Genomic DNA, 21888 nt, shown 5'->3' with positions numbered 1-21888 from the left:
TTAGACTTGGGCCTTAACTCCAGACTTGGGATGTCTTGGGGTGTTCCTCCCAGCCAGCAGATACTTCTGCCAGAATAAACTAGTACATGCTAGCTCCCACAATACTACCCCTTTATGTGTAGGTTCATACCACCTCTTCATTGACTGTCCCAAGCAGCCGAAGACTGAGGCCCAAGACCTGTGTTCTGCTGCCCTGGAGACCATATTCGTGCAAGGGGGCAGTCCTCGGGCACCATCTCCATCCCCTGCAACAGCTGCCTCAAAACTGGCCAATTCCTTTCTTTAAAGGGGACATCCTTTAGAATCATTAAAGGAAACCTGTCTTACCCCAAGGTTATGAAGTATGTGGTTTTGCCTGGCAGGATATCATTAGATGACGGCAGATGGACCCAGACTAAGACACAGGAGCACAGAGGGCAACAACCAGGTCCTCTCCCACATTCCACTTTGAAGGTGGACTCAGCAGCTGAATAAGGTGCTGGGGTGGGGGGATGGAGGGTGTTGGGCTGGGAAGGGCACCACCTGGCACCCCACCGCTCTGGGCTAGGTCTCACGCAGCGCATCCCACACTCACCCAAGTTGGGGGTTTTTAAATTTTTATTTCAAAAGCTTGGATAGCTTCAATATCCAGGTCGTGGCAAAAATCAGGACACGTGTAAAATACCTTACAATACATTAGATTCCCAAAAGGTACCAAAAAGTACAGTAAAATTAACACTTCCATTACAGGAAATGTATGACACAAATAATATAAAATTAAAAGGTGAAAAAAGGTGACATCGGTTTCCTAAGATACAGGTGACTCTTTACCACCAGGGTCCACAGGTCCAGGCTGCAGAGCAGCAGCTGGAAGCAGACCCTCCCACCCGCTCTGGGGAACGCGGTACGATCAGCCCGTACTGCCGCTCTGGCCGCAGATACACCACACGCTGCCTAACACAACTAGAGCTCTGGAAATAGTAAACAGGAGAGTGATTTCCAGGGGGAAATTTTTAAATAAGATGCACATGGGACAGGCCATAGAAAGTTTGCCAAGTTAAATTTGGTACATAATTGTGTTCACTCGATATCCAAACAAAGCGTGTGCGGTCAGCCCGTCGTCCTGCCGCAGCCTCAGTATGGCTTGTAGTTATTCTGATGGCCACCGCGTCTCTGGCTCTTCCCGTAATTTGTACTACCCTGACCTGGGGACAAGAAGGACAATGACAGTGGCAGCTACTGAGTGAGTGTTCACCCTGTACCAGGCACTCACATACTCAGCAGCTACTCTATCCTGCAAGGTAGGGAGTGTCTTCCCTACTTTACAGAAAAAACCAGGCCTTGAAGCTCAAGCTCAAAGCCAGGGAGCTGAAGTGGCAGAGCCAGGCCACCAGCCCAGGCCTGTCTGACTCCAAAGCCCCTGCTGCCAGTGGTCCCTGTGCTGTCTGTCCTGCCTCCCCTGGATGGGAGTAGATGGGGCCTCCCTCTCTCCTACTTACTGTAGTCGTAGCCGGGGCCGTAGCCGTAATAGCCATAGGGCGAGTAGTCGTAGCCGCCATAGCCGGGCCCGTAGCCCTGCTGGTAGCCGTAGCCCTGGTTCCAGTAGCTGCCGTAGCCCTGATTCCAACTCTGACTCTGACCTGTGGGGGGAGCAGGGCACAGGGGCCCATGGACCATTTAGCACACGCAGGAGCTAGGATGGAGGAAATCCTGCCCTTTGAATGGCAGGGCTCACTATGGCAACTCGGAGGCAGAAGCCAAGGGACTGCTAGGCTGGTGGAGGGACCCTGGACCTGGCCCAACACCTGAGTGACCCAAGCAGCATGTTGGAAAGCTGGGACACTGACTTCACTGGGGGCAAATGAAGCAAGAGCTCGCTCACTCAGAATCACCCCCACCCATCCTGGCAGCTTGGCTTCAAAAAGGACAGAGCCCAAGCTTTGGAGTCAGAAAAGCCTGGGTTAAAAGGAGGTGAAGCACCTGGCACAGCCCTCCCCCTACCCTTCTGCCCGCTACCCACAGGTATACCAAGACTCAGAGGACAGCCAGAGCCAAGCACACCCCGGATATCGATGTTCTCTGCCCTGGGACCCAGGCAGCTTAAGCCAAGACTCTTCCAGGCCAGTCTGCAGCAGTGCTCTCTCTCTCTCTCTCTCTCTCACACACACACACACACACGACCCAGAAGAGCACTCCTATCCCCATCCAGCTTAAGCCAAGACTCTTCCAGGCCAGACTGCAGCAGTGCTCTCTCTCACACACACACACACACACACACACACACACACACACACACACACACACGACCCAGAAGAGCACTCCTATCCCCATCCCTGCACACACAGCACCAGAGGCCAGACAGAGTGAGCCCCCAAGACAGCTGCAGAAGGCTCCATCCAGTCAGGGAAACAGGACCCATCTTCTTTCAGTCTCCACTCACCTCCACTTCCTCCACCACCGCCACTGCCTCGGTTCCCTCTGTTGCGGTTTCCGCGACCCCCAGAGCCATACTGCTGCTGCTGGTAGACTTCTTTGGGCTGGGCCACCTTTATTTCACACTAAAAGCCAAGGGGAGACAGTAAGTCAGGCCAGGGACAAGGTCATGACAGGGCTGGTGCACACACACTTTCTCTTGAACAAACCATCTGGCAGAGATGGGCCAAACATTAGGGGGATCCAGAAGCCACATCTGGGCTAGGAGCTCTTGAGCCAACTTAAGACAGACCAAGATCAGCCCTAGGGCCTTTTCAGGCTTGAGCCTTTTCCCACAGAAAACACAGGAACAACCATGGATCTGTCTCGTCTCAGCCCTGTAGCAGCACCACAACTAACAAGAACAGCAACTGTGCCAATCCTGGCCCAGTGTAAGCAGACAGCACGCTTCCAGATGAGGTGCCTTAGAGAACAAGGAGGTTGTTTTGTATTTATAGAAAAGAAACAAAGCATCCCACTCAAATTCTCCTTTCTAAAGAATGAAGAAACCCACCAAAGCCCAGGGCCTTACCCTCCCCACTCCAACCACTGGTTGTTGTTGGGATGAGCCAGCACCTGTATCCTCAGGGCCCAAAGAATCAAACTCCGTTTTACTCAAAGAGGAAAAAAAAATCTCCCGTCGAAGAGCAGGGTGGAGGAACCTTCAAATTGCTCCTGATTAAATCCTCCCCCCTCCATATTAACAGCACAAACCACTTACAGTGCATCTGCACAAGCATCCTCCTATAAACTGGGCAACTGCTGTAACAGGTGATTCAGTTGGTGAGTGCAGCACTTATTTCAAGACCCACTTTCAGCAGTTTGACAGTGCACCCCAATGTTCTCCTCACCCTATTTCACATCACGCACAGAAAACAAGGGCCTCTGTGGATCCCTGTTCCAGAGCCCTGGGGTCCGACTTCACCTTACAGAAAATTGAAGGCTCACTCCCTATCCCAGCCTTTCCAAACTGCCAGCCAGAATGCAGACTTCCAAGAGCCCCACCCTACCTGTCCCACCTTATCTTACAGCCACTCCTGCTCAGACACACCCTGCCACAGCCAAGTCACACCCAACTACCAACTGCCTCCACAGCCACCTGAAGGAATCCTTGAAGTCCAAACCACCCAACTCCACCAGAGCTTAGAACAGTGCACCTCTTACTGCACAGGACCCCACAAGCAAGGCAAAACTGACCATGACCCTGGGAGATCACTGGGAAGGACCTTTGCTTAGGGGCAGGAGAACAGACAGTGCCCAAAGGGGAAGAAGGTGGATAAATGCGATTTGATTGCAGAAGGGAGTGGCAGAAGTCTGAGAGTCTTCTAAAATCTGAACTGCACGCCTCAAATACCTTGGACTCTACATCTGGAATACCTTTCACTCTAGCTTTCAATCAGTAAACAAAGAAGCATGCTCTATCCCTCAGAAGTCACCCTTCCTCTGACCCCTCTCATTTCCTGTGTTTAGGCCAGCCCTATCTACCAGCCTGGGGGCTCCCTGAGGTCAGGATCTTAAAGAGCCCACTGGGTTCCCATAAATCCCCAGTCCCTAAGAGGCCAGGCACAAAGGTCACCTTACCTTGCTTCCACTGACAGTATGGAACTTTTTCTCCAGAACTTTCTTCACAGGTTCCTCTTCTTTAAAGGTGATGAAAACAAAGCCCCGTCTTTTGTTCGACTTTGGATCCATGGGAAGCTCAATGGCCTCGATCTGTAAACACAAGAAAAGTTTAGGGCCACTGCCTCCCCCTGCACCAGGGGCTGGAGGAAAATCACAGGAGATAAGGCCCACAGAGGCCAGGAAGGAAAATGAAGACCCGTTGAGGAGAAACCTGACCAGCAAAAACAGCAAAAGACCAGTGGTAGCTGGCAGACCACTCCCAGGGCCACACACTCACCTCCCCAAACTCGCCAAAGTACTCCCTGATCTTCTCCTCAGTGGCTTCAGGATTCAGACCCCCCACAAAGATTTTCTTCACTGGATCCTTCTTCATGGCCATGGCCTTTTTGGGATCAATGACACGGCCATCCAGTCTGTGCTCCTTCTGGTCTAGGACCTATTCCAATGGAAGGGGGTTGGGTTCCAACTCAGCATGGCCCTTCTCTCTGAACCACAAGGCTCCAAAGCAGGTACATAAAACATCGCATTCCCCCCCCCAAACACGAACCCAGCTGGACTTTCCAACCCAATTTTCTTCACACCTGAATAACTGCCGGTTTACAACACCTAGAAATCAGTCTTCCCCCTTGATGCTTTAGTAATGCTATACACCCTTCTTCCTGTCCAGGCAGAGCAACCACGACAGAGAGCACAGCCAGGAGGCTGGGCTGCTGGGGTTGTAATCCTCACCCCATCCCACACTAGCTGCCTGATTTCTTCTCAGAGAAAACTTTCTTGAGCCACAGTGTTTTTCTCTATAAAATGGGGCTAAAAATAAACCTAACTCACAACAACTATCATACGCTCTTCTAATCCTCAGTGTAAAATGGTCAGCAGTATTCAGAACAAGTAATGTTAACTATCATCTTCCTGGACCACCTTCAGCCCATATTTCCCACACGGGGCTTACGAGTCTTCAAAAACAGGAACCCAAGTCCCTAACCTCCCTGGCCTTTCCCAAAACACTTAGTCACATGATATGCCACCACCTCATGACTCCAAACCCTATTCCAAGCCAGCTGATATAAAAACCCAACTTACCTTCTCCACACTGGCTGCATCTTTGAAAAGGATAAACCCAAACCCTCTTGACCGTCCAGTGTTGGGGTCCATTTTTATCGTACAGTCAACAACCTCTCCAAACTTGGTAAAATAGTCCTTCAGGTCCTTTTTGCTGGTATCCCAGCTCAGGCCGCCCACAAACATTTTTCTGAAATGGTAGAGTGAGACCAACGGCAACAAGTCTTACAAATAAGCTATAACTTTTAAGAAGAGGTGGCGCTCTAAAAATCTTTCACTGAGATCTTCACTTCCTACCAGGATCTAAAGCAACCTTAAAAACCTGTAAGGATTCAACCTTAGAAGGGTCTTAACAAATAAATCTCCACTACCCTCCAAATTCAAACTCCACCTTCATATTAACCAAGCTTAAAAAAAGACCGCACTTCCAGGTCCCTCTTTCCAACAGGAAAAATAAGGACAACCTCGCCAGGGAGTCTAAAGCCCCGAGGGTTCACAAACTAGAAATTCACGTGCCTAAAAACCACTTATAAAACAGCTACAGTCTCGCCCTGTCTTCCCCTCCCCCTAAGATTTCACTCTCAAGGAACTCGCGGCTTCCTGCAGCAGACACCACTTTCAGCCGGTGACTCCGCCCTCGGCGGGAGGAGAGGAAGGAGGGAGAGGGAGGCCGTCCTCCCTACACCCCCGGGCGCGCGCCAACTCCGCCCACGCAGTCCCGGGGCCGGCCTCGGCCCGGGGTCCGAGCAGCTTCCCTCTCCCGGGCCGGCAGCCCGCCCCTCCTCCCCCACCCACCCCAGCCCCCGGCTCTGCGCGAAAAGCTACGGGGCGGAGCTAAAGTCGCCCCAACAAACTCCTGCAAACTCCCGAGCGCCGCGCGGCCGGGGCAGGGAGATCCCCGGGCCGCCACCAGCCCCGGCCCGGCCGCCCCTCCCCCCGCCGCGTGGCGCCAACAAAAGGCCGCCCCGGAACAAAGGCGGCGCCCCCGTCCGCCCGCCGCCGCCGCACCTACCCCGCATCCTCCTCGTTCTTGCTGGCGTTGATCTGGTCGCCCTCGGCGCCGTTCTGGTTCCCGGTGGGGGGCGCCGTGCTCCCGGCGCCAGACCCTGCCGCGGTCCCGGTGCCAGCCCCGGCCGGCGATTCGCCCTCGGGGGCGGCCTCGTGTCCGTTCTCGGTGGCGCCCGTGGTCTCCATGGGCTGCTCCTCGCCCGTTTCCGACATCCTAGGCCGCTGCGCGGCGGCTCCTGCAACGAGCAGTTGTCCGCACGGACAGCGCGTCAGACGGGCCCGAACCCCCTGTCCCGACCGCCCGCCCGCCAGCCCGGCCCCGGCCGCTAGCTCACCTCGCCGCCGATGACGCCGCGGGGCCCGGTCGTCCCCACCCGCCGGGAAAGGCGCCGCCGGCTTGGCCGAGCTCACGCTCGCGCTGCGAGGCCTAGCTTCCGTCCGTCGACGGAGCCGCTCCCCTCCTCCTTCCCTCCTCCTCCACCTCCTCCGCCTCCTCCTCGGCGACGGTGCCCGAAACGCGGCGACCTACAACCCCACTACGGCCCGCGCGGTACCGCCGCCTGACAATGCCGACTCGTGGCGCTCTTTATAATGCCGGAGCCGGCGCCACCTCGCAACAAAACGCGTGCCCATTGGTTCCGCCTGCCCGTCACTCAGCCTGACGCCGGCGCCCCATTGGCCGCGACGGCGCGCGCGCGGGCGGGCTTTGTTCTCTTCTTAGAACCCGCGCGACCAGGGCCTTGCGGAGGGGTCGTGAGCCCCTTTCTGGTTACGCGGTGTTCCGGGCGCCTCGCATCCTCCTTCCCTTCCTCCCTGACCCGCCACTGGCAGCCTCGGCCACCCCGATCTCCCAAAGAGGGAACAGCGCGAGTAAGTCTCGCAGATAAAGGTCTCCAAGCTGGAAATGACAGGACCGGGCCCCGAAGCCGGGCTTTCGGGTTTGGGCGGGTGGGACCCTCCCAGGCCCTCGGCGCGGCTCGAGGTACTGAGACGGAGCCGGCCCGAGTGCCCCTCGCGGCCGCGCGCTCCGGCCTTTACCACCTCCCCACTGTCCGCGCTGGGAAGGGGGGACCCAGGAGATCCGCTGGCGACCTGTGGCGCTCAGCGAGGAGGTGGCGGGAAGGGCGGTGGGACCCCGGTGTGGCCCCGATCCTCGCTCGCCCAGCGCCATCCAGATGATTAGCGTCGCTTGTGCTTTTGCTTATTTTAAATTTTTCCTTTAAATTAATTCATTTATTTTTGCTGAATTTTTTTTTTGAAAACATTTCCGCGAACTAGTGAAATTGGGGAGGACTAGATATCTCTTTCTAATGCACAAAAATACCAACCCCCTTCATGTATTCTCCTTGACCCCAACGCTTTAAAAAAACCTGGGTAATTCTGTGATACCTTTTTGTTTGTTTGTTTGTTTGCTGTATGGTGGAGTCACATTTCATTATTTTTCTATGTGAGTATCCCATTATTGCAGCACCATTTGTTGACTGCCCTGCTTGTGCTTGCGCCGTGCGTGGACCAAGAATCAAACTGGGTCTCCTGCATGGCAGACGGAGAATTCCTACTGAACTACCCTTGCACCGCCCTTACCTGTTGGTTCCTTTTAATCATAAAGGTTACAGGCCCCAAATGGACCAGGATTACAACCTCGAAAGCTTAAGGATTCCAAATAGCAACAGAAAACAAGTAGGTAATGTTTCCCTGGATTCTTACAGCCAGGCCTGGAATGGTGGGCTGAGCATTTAATTTTATGTGGTCTCCTGATATCCGGGTGGAGGACAGTAGCATCACCCTCACTTTTTCTTTGTAAGTAAGAACACCGAAGTCCGGAGCTGTGGCCCAAAGCCTGGGAGGCAACTTGTGCCCTAATTCAGCTGGCCTGTGAAATGTGAGGCTGAAAATTTTGATGATGGGGGTAGGGGGCAGGGATATATCCAAATTTTGGACTTCCCTACAAAAATCTGAAGGTTTGGCCACCTGAGCAGCATTCCCCCAAGGCAACAGTCAACCAGAACTGCACTGTCCATTCCTAGATGGGCAAAAGCACCTGGTTCACCCCAGAGCCCAGGTGACTTCTTCACTTTCAGGCTTGATTCCGTGACTAGTTTTATTCCATAAAACCCTAGACATGCCATCGCCTTGAAATCTGGTGATGGGGCTAATGGGGAAGTCTCTGGCAAACGACACCTGCACCCCCAGCCCTTGCCCAACCCCAGAAATGAGGGGCAGGGATATTACCCATAGGAGATGAGGGACACAGCTCTCAAGAAATCGATGTGATTTCAGGCAGTGAAGTTCAAAGTCAAATCATGCATGTGCAGTCCCAAGACATAACAACAGAGGGCATAGATTCCCTTCATCTTCCACCATCATGCATGTAGATTTCTTTAGCACAACTGGGGCAAACGCTTTCAATGACATGTCCAGTCTGAGGATAACAACATTTGGACAGTGCTTCACATTTTGCAAATTTTTTCCCTGCATCGCTTCATTGGTGCTTCCAAACAGCTTTATGCAGTTATCCATATGTTATACACAAGAACACTTGTTCTGTGGCTGCAAAACCAGTACTTTCAGTTCCAGATTAAATCATTCCTAGGGCTCCTGGCTACTGTGGGGCACGGTGTCTCTAAGCTTTGGTCCCTTGGTTGAATATAGAATATCTCATATCTGATTAAAATATTTTGGGGCGTAAATGAGGCAATGGCTTAGAAAACACTGTAAACTATAAAGAACTGCAGGCGGTTGGGGATCAGTCTCAGCACAGAATGCTTTCTATTGCACCAAAGGGTGTTTCTGATAGAAGTGGGGCGTTAGGCTATTTGGATGCAGCAGGAAGTCCCATTCATGCAAGGATTCACCATTCTTGTCCTGGTTACAGACCCGGAGGGGAGAGCATCTCCCCTGGCAATGAGGTTCTCAAGTCACCCCTGAAAATCCCTGAAGTCCACAGAGAACTGTGCCCCTGACTGGGGACTCAGGCTGTACAGCGATATGTGTGGGATGTGCACCTTCGCGGATAAAGATGGCACGCACAAAATGCACTTTGACCACTTACTTTAATTACATGAGTCTAATTTTCTCCTCGTTCCCTTTTTTGGGCTGAGCCTGCAAGGTGGACACTGCATGTTAACTAAAAATACACTGTGCCTCAGCTGTAGCACACTCGACTCCCACTCCCGTCACTTCCCATACTCTGCCAGATGGGGTTCCAGCTCCCTGCCTTGGAGGCCAACTCTGTCTACAGCCAGAAGAATTTTTCTAAAACAAGTCTGATCTCGTCACTACTTCATGTGAAAACCTCAGCTGTCTACTGCTCTGAGAGTGAAACCCTACTTGGTGAATAGGGGGACAGACACAGTCGGGGCTCTCAGCAATCCGTGGGCTCCTTCCCACTTTCCAGCCTCCCTTGCTGTGTGGTCTCTCAGTGGAAGCATCACATCCAGGCCTGGGCAGTTAATACTGGGGGCCTCTTCCAGGCCTCTCTTTCCCTGCCCTGACACCCAGGGTCCATGTATTATGCATGGAAGCACTATCTTGTAGAGAGCTATTCAATCCATGTCAGACCTGTCATCAGGGAGACGTGAACCTGTATTGTGTCGAGCTGCTGAGATTTGGTGACTTATCTGTAGTTACAGCCTAGCTTTGCAAGAATATTCCACACAGCCTGGGAAGCCAAAGCTGGGCATGAACTAGCCACGTCTCATACTCTCCACGCTGGCCATGCCTGATTTCTTTCATTTCCTGGAACTCACTAACTCCTTGCCTCCATGCAAATGTATCTGATGTTCCCTTTACCTTGAATTCCACCTGCCCCTGCTACCCATCCACCAGGCTTCTGCTTCCTCTAGGAAGTGTCCTGCCATGTCCCAAGGGAAGGGCATGGCAGGACACTATATTGACATTCACCGTGGGCTCCATGAGATACAGGCACCAGTTCTGTTTCCTTCATCCCAATCTCTCCAATACTTTCAGAAAGAGTAAAATACCTCCTAACCCAGGGTTACAAACAGGTCCCTCATGGGTCGAATCTGACTCTCAGACATGCTTCCTTGCCCTGCACATGCTTGGAACATTTAAAAAAAACTATTTGCCAAGATTTACAAATGACGATTCTTCCATAAAGAGTTATGTTTCCAGTTAGTTCTGGAAAATCGTTAGATGGAGTGCCATCCAGCTCTCCCTAGCCTCCAGCTTGTTCTTCTGTCTGACGCCCAAACCCACCAAAATCATTGTCATCATCTGAAAGCATCGGAGATGTCAATTCCTAACTAAACCTCCATGAAACTCGGCTTCTTCATACTTAGAATAGCGATGTCAAAGCTTACCCCTTGAGCACTCCTGCAAAGCTCAGAGGGGATGGATGTAAAGCATTCAGCATTGTGCCTGGCACGGAAGAGGGGCAGACTAGAGCTGCTACAAATTCCAATAACCACAATTACCAATAGAAGCATCTAAGGAAAGATTCCTTAATCTACTAGGCTCCCCTAACATGTCTCTGATAGAATCCTCAGAACAAACTTGGAAAGGGGTGCACAGGTGGTTCAGTGGTAAAATTCTGACCAGCCATGCTGGAGACCCGGGTTCAATTTCCAGTACGTGCAGTAAAGGAAAAAAAAAAACAGACTTGGGAAATTGTGAGATGCTGTGCCACCCGGTCACCCCTCTCGTTGAGGTCGCACCCTTAAGGCAGCAGCCTGCAGCCCTCTTGAGTCTCACAGGCAGACTTGAAACCACAAGAGGCCAATCAGAAATGCCTTGAAAACCCTTCTGGAATCAGACCTCCGTGGAATATGTGATCACATACAAAACCTTAATTTTCCCACCACTTTCCTCAGGAGCTCAGCAGCATCCCAGTCTGCCTTCAGAATCCTCCTTTAAAGCTTTGAGAACTTGTTACATTCCCAGGCCCCTGCAGAGCTATTAAAATTCCGGTTCCCTGGCCCCACAGAGGTGGAATCTCACTTTTATAATGAATTCCAGACACCATGCATCGGGACAAGGCCAGATCTTAGGAACCAGTGCTGCAGGTTGGGGGTTAAAAAAAACTTTGAAATTGGGAAATGCCCATCTCCCCGCTGAGAGGCAGCTGTGCCCCCTAAAAAGACCAGCCTCGGGAGGCTCTTTTGTTTAGATTTAGTTTCCAGCACCGCTTTGGGTAACTGTGTATTTGTGACACTGAGGGGAGATATTAGAGGAGAGCATTCAGTCAGTCAGTCTTTCAATGAACTTCTCCCAGTGCCGGTTCTGGGTGACCCCCTGGCATGCGTCATCATAGGCAGCCCCTGCCCCAGGACTGAGTCAGCTGCAGATGACAAACAGAACACTGGCCATGGGGTGACATGAATGTTCAACTGCAGAAGATAAAAATTGCTCAGGAGGGACACCAAGGTAAACTGGGAGGTAGGCAGGAGAGGACAAGCTTCCCAAAGGAGAAGACACTGAGGTTGTGTCATAAAGCAGAAAGGCAGTTAGTTACCCAGGCAGGACAGAGGGAAGCAGGGATGGGTTGGGGGTGGGGGTCCAGCAGAAGAAGCCAACTGAGCAAAACCTAGGCTGTTCGGAGAACTGCAAGAAGTTCCATAAGATAGAGGAAAACTGAGACTGTCCAGTTATGCAGGGGGTTAACATACTCTTTTAGTTTCTTGGCTGCTAAGGCAAAAAAAAAAAAAAAAATGCAGTAGGTTGGTTTAAACAATGGGAATTCATTGGCTCATGGTTTGAAGGCCAGAAATCCAAAATCAAGTTGTCATCAAGGTGATGCTTTCTCCCCAAAGACAGTAGCATCCTGGGGCTGACGCTGGTGATCCTTGGTTCCTGGCTTTTCTGTCACAGGCCAGTATACATGGTGGCCTTTCCTAGATTCTCTGGGTTCTGGTTACTTCTGGCTCCTTCCTGTGGCTTTTTTCCTTTCTGACCTTCACTCTGCTTTATAAAGGACGTCAGTAATCAGGATTAAAGCCCAATTTGATTGAGCTGAGCCACACTTTACCTGAATTAACATCTCAAAGAGATCCAAATTACAACAGGTCCACAAGCCGAGAATGGATTAAGTTTAAGAACATGCTTTTCTGGGTTACATGGCTCCGAGCTACCGCAGACACCATGATAAAGGGTCCAGATTTACCTCACGGGAAGCAGGAAGTCACTGACTACTGCTTCAGCAATAGGCCAAGTAAGGGGACAGAAAGGAAGGCAGATGAGAGCTATCAAGGAGGCCGTTGGCAGGACTTTGTGTCCATACAGGGTTAGGACATCGACTACAAGGAGGGGATCAGGATGGCCATAAGGCTGGCAAGTTGGACCAGAACCACACGTGGGGGGTTTGCATACCAGGCCTGGCAGGAAGGCAGGGGGTGACACTGACTGCCTCTAGCAACAGTCTGTCTCATCCATTTCTTTGGCTACATTAGTTCCTAATGGTTAGAAAAGGGTCAAGAGATGATATGATTTCAGCCATCAAGTCCAAACACCTCAGCAACAGAAGAGAAATTGGAGGACAGAGAAGGTGGTGAATAACTTGCCCAGGTCAGGCTCCAGACTCCTGCTCAGTATCCTTGTAGCACCTCCAGCTGCTCCTCCAAGGCACAGACATTTTAGTCTGATCAGATGGAGGGAAAAAAGAAAGAGGTAAGCTGAAGTCTGCATCCTCCCAAGGGTTGAGTGTGAAAGACCACAGAGCTATGGATACAGAAACCCAGCATTTTTCCCAAAAGCTGAGAAACAGGAAGCTGTACATAGTACCCTCTCCTAGGGCACCTGCCCAGCCCCCTTCTCCCTCCGCAGGACAGTTAGGTTCTGCCACCATCCTGGGAAGGCAAAGCGGGCTGCGTGGGTGTGAGCAGCAAGTGCTCAGAGCCGCAGCTCCAGCTGCTGTGTCTGTTCCTAGCACCGGGCCACACCAGGCAGGGGAGCGGAGGCTGCTGGTTGACGAAAGAGTTTCCAGTCCTCACAGGGAAAGCAGCCAGAAGCCTTCTCCTGCTGTGCGAAGGAAGGATTCTTGGGCTGAAGCTGCATCTTTAACATTCTATTTCCACATTCTGCCAGTGAACTTATGGAACCACTTATCCAAACAGGGGGCATGGCCTAAGCTTAGAATGGCAGACAAGTACATAGGGTCTTCTCATGCAGATGGGTTGAGAGATGGAAACTTCTCAGGGCAGGACCTCTGCCATTTGCTCCGTAACCTCCTGCTTCGTGAAATCTGCGTTGCTCTGCAGCCTCTCACAGCTGCTCCCAAACCAGCAATCTCACTTCTCCCCCAAACCCCACCACCACCTCCAGCCACCCATTCCTACAGAAGCCTTCCCTGTCAGCACATCTCCCCTCACCCTGACCCACCACCTCCCCTTAATAAAATGTGGCTGTCCCCACATGGCCCCACACTACACTGGGGCACACCAGGGATATACCTCCTCCCACTTTCCTCATGCCTTGCCCAGAGCCTGACTTCTAGAGCACTGCTGTTCAACAGAAACAAAATGATGCAAACCACAAATGCAAGCACATGTGTAATTTAAAATTTCCCAAGAGCCACATTAAAAATTATTAGACAATTGGTAACAAAGTCAAAAAGGGCAAGTGAGACATCGATGGGAAGATGGTGGAGTAGGAAGTTCCAGGGATCAGTCCCGCCTCCAAAACAACTTTGGGACTGGCAGGAACTGTCTCAATCAACTATTTTGGAATTCTGATGTCTAGTGGAAGAGATGGAGAAAGAGGCTGGTAAATTGAGTGTTTTAGTTTGCTAATGCTGCCAGAATGCAATACACCACTAATGGACTGGCTTTTATAAAGGGGATTTATTTAGTTACAAATTTACAGTTCTTCAGAGGAAAGGCAGGTAGCTTTCATCTGAATTCCTCTGTCACATGGAAAGGGACACAGCAACATCTGCTGGCCCTCTTTCCAGGCTTCTGGGTTCAAACGGCTTTCCTCAGGGGTGTCCGTTCTCTGTCTCCAGCCGTCTGATTCTGTGCTGCCTCTGAGCTACTCATTCATTGTGGAAGGCATCCTCCTTAGCCCACTACAGATATAATCAGCCATAGATGAAATTCACATGCTGAATGACTTATGTCCACCATCATCTGGACAAATTGACACCTGAACCTATTACACTGAGTTAAATATTGGTGAGTTATGTCCTCTGTGCAGTAGCTGCCATCCCCCATCCCCAACTACATGGCAGGCAGCAGTGAGTACTGCATCTCCAGCTCCTGGTGCAGCTTGCTGGAGCCAGGGTAATCTATAAAAATATAGTCCTCCAAAATCCAGTGGGGGAGGGGTGTGCGGGGGTGCTTGGTCTGATGGCTGATCACAGCTTTTGCTCAGCTACTTCAGATAAGTGGGAGACAGGCTCTGAGGGAAACCATTGTTCCAAACCAATTCATTTGAAAGCAGCAGATGAGTCTTAAAGAGGCAGTACCTATTTCTTCTCCTGCTTTTCTCTTTCCATTCCCCTTTTGGGAGCAAAAATAATTTGGAAAAGTCACAAACTGATGGCTCCAACGCACCACAGTGACAATAATAACATAGGCATGGCAAAACGACATTTTCAGAGCTATAACAAGAATCTCCAGTTCACAGCAAAAAATTTTAAATACACAAAGAAAAGGAAATTATGGTCAATTCACAGGGGAAAAAAAAGGAATTTGCCAAAAACATCCCTGAGGAAGCTAAGATATTGGAACTATTAGTCAAAGACCTTAAATCAACTGTCTTAAGACTTCAATGAGCTAAATGAAACTAGGAAAACTTTGAACAAAATAAGGAGATAGAAATTGTAAAAAAAATAATAATAATAAAAATAAAAGAGGGCAGTGCAGGAGTCGCTCAGTGGTAGAATTCTCACCCGCCATGTGGGAGACCCAGGTTTGATTCCCAGAGTCTGCACATGCCAAAAATAGAAAAAAAAAATTTTTAATTAAAATTGAAATAAAAATTTAAAAAAGAACCAATTAATGGAGTTGCAGAGCTGTACTTGAAATGAAGAACTCATTAGATGGATTCAACAGCAGAGGTGAACAGTCAGAGGAAAGATCAGTGAGCCTGGACACAGGCGATTGAAGTTAGGCAGTGTGGGGAGCAGAAAGGAAAAATAATGAAGAAAACGCACAGCATCAGAGGGGCCTGTGGAACACCATCAAGCATACCAACATATGCAGTCCCAGAGAACAAGACAGAAGGGGGCAGAAAAAATATTTGAAGAAATAATGGCTGAAAACTTCTTACATCTGATGAAAAGCATGTATATACATATCCAGGAACCTCAACGAACTCCAAGCAGAATAGACTGTGATCTAAACCAAGACACATTATAGCAAAATTGTCAAAATCCAAAGGCAGAGGATATTGAAAGCAGCAAGAGAGAAAAGACTTGTCACATACAAGGGATCTCTAAGAAGAAGAATAGTGTACTTCTCATTAGAAACCATGGAGGACAGTGGGATGACTTATTTAAAGTCCTTACAGAAAAAAAATCTATGTCTGGCAAAAGTATCCTTCAAAAGTGGAGGTGTGGGCAGGCCACAGTGGCTCAACAGGCAGAGTTCTCGCCTGCCATGCCGGAGACCAGGGTTCAATTCCCAGGGCCTGCCCATGCCAAAAAAAAAAAGTGAAGATGAAATTAAGACATTACAGATAAATAAAAGCTTAAAGAGTTCATTACCAGAATATCTGCCCCACAAGAAATGCTAAAGGGAGTCCTTCAGGCTGAAATACAAGGATTCATGACAGTAACTCAGTCACAGAAATAAATAAAGAACATTAATAAAGGTAATAGTGTAGATAAATACAAAATCTTGTATTATTGTATGTTCTAGTTTGCTAGCTGCCGGACTGCAATATACCAGAAACAGAATGGCTTTTAAAAAGAGGAATTTAACGTGTTACTAGTTTACAGTTCTAAGGCTGAGAAAATGTCCCAATTAAAACAAGTCAATAGAAATGTCCAATCAAAGGCATCCAGGGAAAGATACCTTGGTTCAAGAAGGCTGATGAAGTTCAGGGTCTCTCTCTCAAGTGAGAAGGCACATGGTGAACACGGTCAGGGTTTCTCCCTCTGCTGGAAGGGCACATGGCAAGCACAGCATCATCTGCTAGCTTTCTCTCCCAGCTTCCTGTTTCATGAAGCTCCCCAGGAGGTGTTTTCCTTCTTCACCTCCAAAGGTTGCTGGCTGGTGGACTCTCTGCTTCGTGGTGCTGCAGCATTCTCTGCTCTGTCTGAATCTCTTTCTCTAAAATGTTTCCTCTTTTATAGGACTCCAGTAAACCAATCAAGACCCACCCAAATGGGTGGAGACATGTCATCACCTAATCCAGTTTAACAACCACTCTTGACTAAATCACATCATCCAGGGAGACGATCCAATCACAGTTTCAAACATACAGTATTGAACAGGGATTACTCTACCTTTATGAAGTGGGATATTGGTTAAAACATGGATTTTCTAGGGGGCATACTTCCTTTCAAACCAGTACATTGTATTTTGGTTTTGGAACTGCTTTTTTTTTCCCCTCCCATATGACTTAGGCAAATGCATAATAAAATATTTAAAATCTATGTTAATAAGCATGCAATGTACTAAGAAGTAATTTGAGTCAAACACAATATGAAGGGGTGGGGGTTGGAAATATACAGGAATAGAGTGTTCGTATACTACTGAAACTAGATTGGTACTAGCAAACTAGGTAGTTCTTAGTTTAGGATTTTAATGGTAATTACAAAGGTAACCACTAAGAAAATAACTAAAAAATGTAGAGAAAAGGAATGATGAAGGGAATCAAAAGAGTACACTACAAAAACACTAAATTTAAAAAAAAAGGGAAGTAATGGAATAATTGAAGAACAAAAAATATACAAGATAGACAGAAAACAAATAGCTAAAAAGTAGAAGCAAATCCTTCCTTTTCAGTAATTATTTTAAGTGCCAAGAGATCAAGGGATTGGACTCCCCCATTTAAAGGCAAAGATGGGCAGACTGGATGAAAAGGCAGGGTCCATCTATGTGCTGTCTACAAGAAACTCACTTTAGGTACAAAGAGACAAAGAAGCTGAAAATAAAAGGGTGGAAAAAAGATATTCCATGGAAACAATAACCAAAAGAGAGCTGAGTGGCTACATTACTGTCAAACAAAGTTGCCTTTAAATAAAATAAAAAAAAAAGATTACAAGAGACAAAGGAGGATATTATATTGATAAAAGGTTCAATCCAACAAGAAGATATAACCATTATAAACATATATCCACCGAATAATAGAGCCACAAAAATTGACAGACATGAAGGAAGAAATAGATAGTTCTTCAGTAATAGTTGGAGACTCCAATACACCACTTTCATGACCAAGTGGGATTTATTGCAGGATTGCAAGGTTGGTTCAACATAAGAAAATCAATCAATGTAATACACCACAGTAAGAATGAAGAAAAAAAATCACACAATCATCTCAATTAATGCAGAAAAGGCATGTGACAAACCCAGCACCCTTTCATGATAAAGACACTCAGAAAACAAAGAATAGAAAGGAACTCATCTCAATATGATAAAGGGCATTCATGAAAACTCACAGTATATATTCTCAACAGTGAACGACTAAAAGCTTTCCAACTTTTAAGATCCAGAACAAGACAAGGATGCTCACTGTCACCACTGTTATTCAGTAATATACTGGATATCGTAGCCAGAGCAATCATGCAAGAAAAAGAGAAAAAAAAATAGGTATCCAAATTGGAAAGGAAACAGACAAATTATCCCTAGTCGCAGATAATATGATCCTATATATAAAAAATCCCAAAGAGGGTTTGCAAGGGTAGTTCAGTGGTAGATTTCTCACCTGCCATGAGGGAGACCTGGGTTTGATTCCTGGCCCATGCACTTCCAAAAAGAAAAAGAAGAAAAGAATTCAACAAATGTTGCTGCAATAATGGGATAATCACATGGAATAAGAATGAAATGTGACTGCCACCATACATAATACAAATAAATAAATAAATCCCAAAGAATCCACAAGAAAGCTACTAGAATTGATAAACAAATTTGGCAAAGTTGTGGGATACAAGGTAAACACACACAGATCAGCTAGATTTCTATGCACCAGTAATGAACATTCCAAAAAGGAGATTAAGAAAACAATCCTATTTATAATAGCAATAGCATCCTAAAAGAATAAAATACCTAGGAATCAATTTAACCACTGAAAATTACAGAACATTCTGAATAGATAATAAGGTGACCTAAATAAATGGAAAGATATCCCATGTTCATGGATTTTAAGACGTATTATTAATATGTCAGTATGTCAATACTGCCTAAGGCAATCTACAAATTCAATGCAATCCCCATAAAAATTCCAGCAGGCTTTTTTTTTTTTTTTTTGCACAAATGTAAAAGCTGATCCCTAAATTCATACAGAATTGCAAGGGGCCCCATGCAGCCAAAACATCTTGAAGAAATAGAACAAAGTTAGAGGACTCACACTTCCTGACTTCAGACCACAATAATTAGAAGTGTGTTACTGGCATAAGAATAGACATATGGCCCAGTGGAATAAAATTGAGAGTCCAGAGACAAATCCACACATACATAGCCCGGTGATTTTCCAGAAGGGAGCCAAGTCCATTCAATGGGGAAAAGAATAGTCTCTTCAACACATGGTGCTGGAACAACTAGAAATTCACATGCAAAAGTGAATGTGGACTCCTACCTCTCACCATATAAAAATAAACTTAATTCAAAGTAGATCAATGACATATACAAAAGCAAATACTATATAACTGTTACAAGAAAACATAGGAGAATATCTTCAGGTTCTTGTAGTAGGCAATGGATTTTTAAATTTTACCCCAAAAGAAAAAAATAGACAAAATGCACTTCCTCAAAGTTAAAGACTTTTGTACATCAAAGGATATTATCAAGATGATGAAAAGACAACCTTCAAATGGAAGAAAATATTTGGAACCCATATATTTGATGAGGGTTTAATATCCAGAATATATAAAGAAGTCCTACAACTCAACAACAAAAAGACAAACAACCCAATTTTAAAGCAGACCAGGGATTTGAATAAGTATTTCTCCCTAGAAGATATACAAGTGGCCAATAAATAACATAAAAAGATACTCAGTATCATTAGCCATTAGACAAATGCCAATCAAAACAGAGCTGGTCACTGTTCACTTTCTCTCCAGTGTCCCATCTGTCTCCCACTCTTCACATCCCGTCTGCAGCACCTGCCCACCCATGCCTCCGCAGCACCTGAGTAACTAATACCTGCTCCTGTGGATGGCCCCACCAAGTCGCCTTCTCCCAGTATCCTCAGCTATTTACACCTCCACTGCACCAAAGGCTGGAGCCCTACATCAGTGGCTTCTACATCACTTTGGCAGCGCAAACCTCCAACTCAGGGACAGCCTCCCACCGTCCTCATTAAACCCTGCCTCCTCCCCAGAGGACACCCAGCCCCAGCCGCCCTCCAGACGCGCGGTCCCTCCGCTTCCGCGCCGCACTTCCGGCACGCCCCCCGGGTGACCTGAGCATGCGCAGCCTCCGGGGAGGACCAGTTGCGGGCCAGGTGTGCGCTCGGCGCTTTACCCGCAGAGCTTTCCCTGCGAGTACCCCCCGGCTGGGCTAGGTTTCCACGACCTTGTCCGTGCCCTTCCCCTGACCTCCGCAAATGACAGACACCTCATCCGTTCCGGCGTCTTAAACCTGCCCGCTGGCTCCCTGAGTTTCCTCGGAGGCAAATCCCAGGCCCCCCTCGTCCAGCCCTTCTGTCTGCTCGTGCCTTGCCGTGCCAGGGTCAGCCGCAGTCATCGTCCCTCCCCAGCCAGGGTCTTCCTGATGTCAGATTTGGGTTGGGGTCTATGGACTGATCCGCCGTTACCCTTTGTCACTTTCTGCTTGTAAACCTTTTCCCTCCAAAACGCACCCTCTTGGTGGCTGCCAGGTCGGAACTACCTCCAGCACCCAAGATTGACGTCCAAGAATTGGCTTTTCACCAATTGCTGTAGTCCCAGATGACTGTCCCTCCACTTTGCCAGTAAAGGTGAGAACCGGAGACTCCCCGCGTGGTCGGCAGCGGTGAACTGCGGTGGGACGGACTTCCCGGGGCCGCATTCAAAGACATCTTTCTACATTTCTGTCCACTTCCCAGTTTCTTCGTTTTTTTTGTTTTGTTTTAAATCTTTATTGAGAGATAATTCACGTACCATAAAATTCACCCACTTAAAGTGTACCTACACTTCCGTGGTTTTACTATCTTCACAGAGTTGGACAGTTATCACCACAATCAACTTTAGAACATTTCCATCCCCCCAATAGAAACCCCTTACCCATTTGCAGTGCCTCCCACCCCCACCCCACCCCCAGTCCTAGCACCCACTAATCTACTTTCCGTCTCTATGGATTTGTCTATTCTGGACATCTCAGGGAAATGAAATCATACCATGTTTCCTTTTGTGTCTGGCTTTTTTCACGTAGCATAATGTTTCAAGGTTCATCCATAGTACAGCATGTTTCAGGACTTCATCCCTTGTTATGGCCAAATCCTTTTCCATTTCTTTGGCGGGTTCCTCCTCATAGGCTGATTGTGAGCATGCCGGTGGCCACCAGGCTCAGTCCCCAAGTGACCTCATCCAGTCTCTTGGCATTAAATCAGGTGCAAATGACTCCCATATCTCTCTCTCCAGCCTGGCCCTTTACCCTAAGCCCCAGAGGCACATGTCTCACAACTCCTTCACGTCTCCACTGGGAATTCTAACAGGCATCTCAAGCTTGATTGCCCCAGTACAAAACTCCTGGAAATCAGCCCCACATCACTCAGTCTTCCCCACCTCAGTCCAAGATGACTTCTTAGGCCCCAAACCTTGGAGTCACCCTCAACTCCTCTTTCGTCTGCTCACACTCTACATCCTTTGATTTCAACAAACCCAAAGACTCTGCCCCCACCCTCCCACCCCCCAAAGATATTCAGAATCCATCTCCTCACCACCACCACCACCACCGCAGAGCCCGGCTCTCTCCTGGATTACAGAAACCACCTCTTCCTTGAGTGATTGTTCTCAACATGTCACCAGGAGACCCAGAAAAGGCGAGGTCAGATTCCATCATATCCCTGCTCAAAAACTGCCAGGGACTTCCTGGCCTTTCAATTAGACTCAAAACCAAAGTCTTTATGATGAACTTCAGCCAGAGCCCATATGCTCTGGTTCCCAGTCGCATCTAAGATTTCCTCGCCCTCCACTCATCCCCCCCAGCCTCCACTCCAGGCTCAGTTCCTCAAACACCTTAGGAGTGCTTCTACCTCAGGGCCTTTGCACCTGCTACTACCTCTTCCTGGAAGACTCTTTCCAAGAGATTCCTGCAGCTCAGCACCCTCTGCCCACAGGTCTTTACTCAAATGTTGTCCCCTTGTAACTCAAATGTCACCCATGGGCACCTTAATTTAAATTTTCACTCTACCCCTTCCCTCCCCAAAACCTTCATATCCCAGCTTCCCTGCTGATCTAGTTAGCATATTTCACTCCCTAATACACCATATTAGAGAGTGAAATATGTTTATTGTTTATTGTCTGCGTCCCAGTGTCAGCACCACAGTGGCAGGGCTTTAGTCTATTTGGTGCACTACTGAATCCTTCACCAGAGCCTAGCACATAATAGACCCTCAATAAATATTTATTGAATGAAGAAATAGATAAGTGGATGGAGGGGAGACAATGGAGGTTCCTAATTCCTCTATAGGAAGGGGGATCTTAAA

The 21888-nt window shown here is 48.3% G+C and overlaps 2 protein-coding genes and 1 long non-coding RNA gene across 10 annotated transcripts in view; 2 read left to right on the top strand and 1 right to left on the bottom strand.

Moving 5' to 3' along the window:
* Positions 1-837, top strand: part of PHYKPL (5-phosphohydroxy-L-lysine phospho-lyase) — a 35645-nt gene extending 34808 nt beyond the window's left edge. For 3 of the 7 annotated variants that reach the window (XM_077137812.1, XM_077137816.1, XM_077137815.1), the window contains exon 14: positions 123-835. The gene's annotated coding sequence lies outside the window, so the exon portion shown is untranslated. Of the gene's footprint in view, positions 1-122 lie in introns of all 7 variants that reach the window. The other 4 variants (XM_077137813.1, XM_077137820.1, XM_077137817.1 and 1 more) reach the window with 4 other exon arrangements.
* Positions 580-6747, bottom strand: HNRNPAB (heterogeneous nuclear ribonucleoprotein A/B). 2 transcript variants are annotated; one of them, XM_077137821.1, is made up of 8 exons: positions 6477-6747; positions 6146-6377; positions 5155-5323; positions 4352-4510; positions 4033-4164; positions 2420-2537; positions 1479-1619; positions 580-1184 (listed from the first exon to the last, which is right to left on the bottom strand). In XM_077137821.1, the coding sequence occupies exons 2-8, from the start codon at positions 6352-6354 to the stop codon at positions 1114-1116; spliced, it is 999 nt and encodes a 332-aa protein (XP_076993936.1). In that variant the 5' UTR covers positions 6355-6377; positions 6477-6747; the 3' UTR covers positions 580-1113. The 2 variants fall into 2 exon arrangements, with proteins under 2 accessions (XP_076993936.1, XP_076993937.1); XM_077137822.1 differs by lacking the exon at positions 1479-1619 and having other exon boundaries at positions 6477-6745.
* Positions 6748-6884: 137 nt separating this feature from the next.
* LOC143664632 (uncharacterized) lies at positions 6885-13439 on the top strand. The gene is made up of 3 exons (XR_013166562.1): positions 6885-7011; positions 7751-7825; positions 9017-13439. It is a non-coding gene; the product is annotated as an uncharacterized LOC143664632 (long non-coding RNA).
* Positions 13440-21888: the final 8449 nt, after the last annotated feature.

This window comes from Tamandua tetradactyla, chromosome 20 (genome assembly GCF_023851605.1).
Source record: "Tamandua tetradactyla isolate mTamTet1 chromosome 20, mTamTet1.pri, whole genome shotgun sequence".
NCBI classification, from domain to species: domain Eukaryota; kingdom Metazoa; phylum Chordata; class Mammalia; order Pilosa; family Myrmecophagidae; genus Tamandua; species Tamandua tetradactyla.
This window is presented reverse-complemented; position numbering and strand designations above follow the sequence as displayed.

Bases quoted from the DNA above. Each gene is read 5' to 3' on its own strand.
- HNRNPAB (XM_077137821.1), bottom strand. From the start codon at position 6,354: ATGTCGGAAACGGGCGAGGAGCAGCCCATGGAGACCACGGGCGCCACC. The intron at 5,324-6,145 runs GTAGGTGCGGCG...CTACCATTTCAG, and splicing joins AAGAACGAGGAGGATGCGGG to AAAAATGTTTGTGGGCGGCC. The intron at 1,185-1,478 runs GTAAGTAGGAGA...TCTTGTCCCCAG, and splicing joins CGGCCCCGGCTACGACTACA to GTCAGGGTAGTACAAATTAC.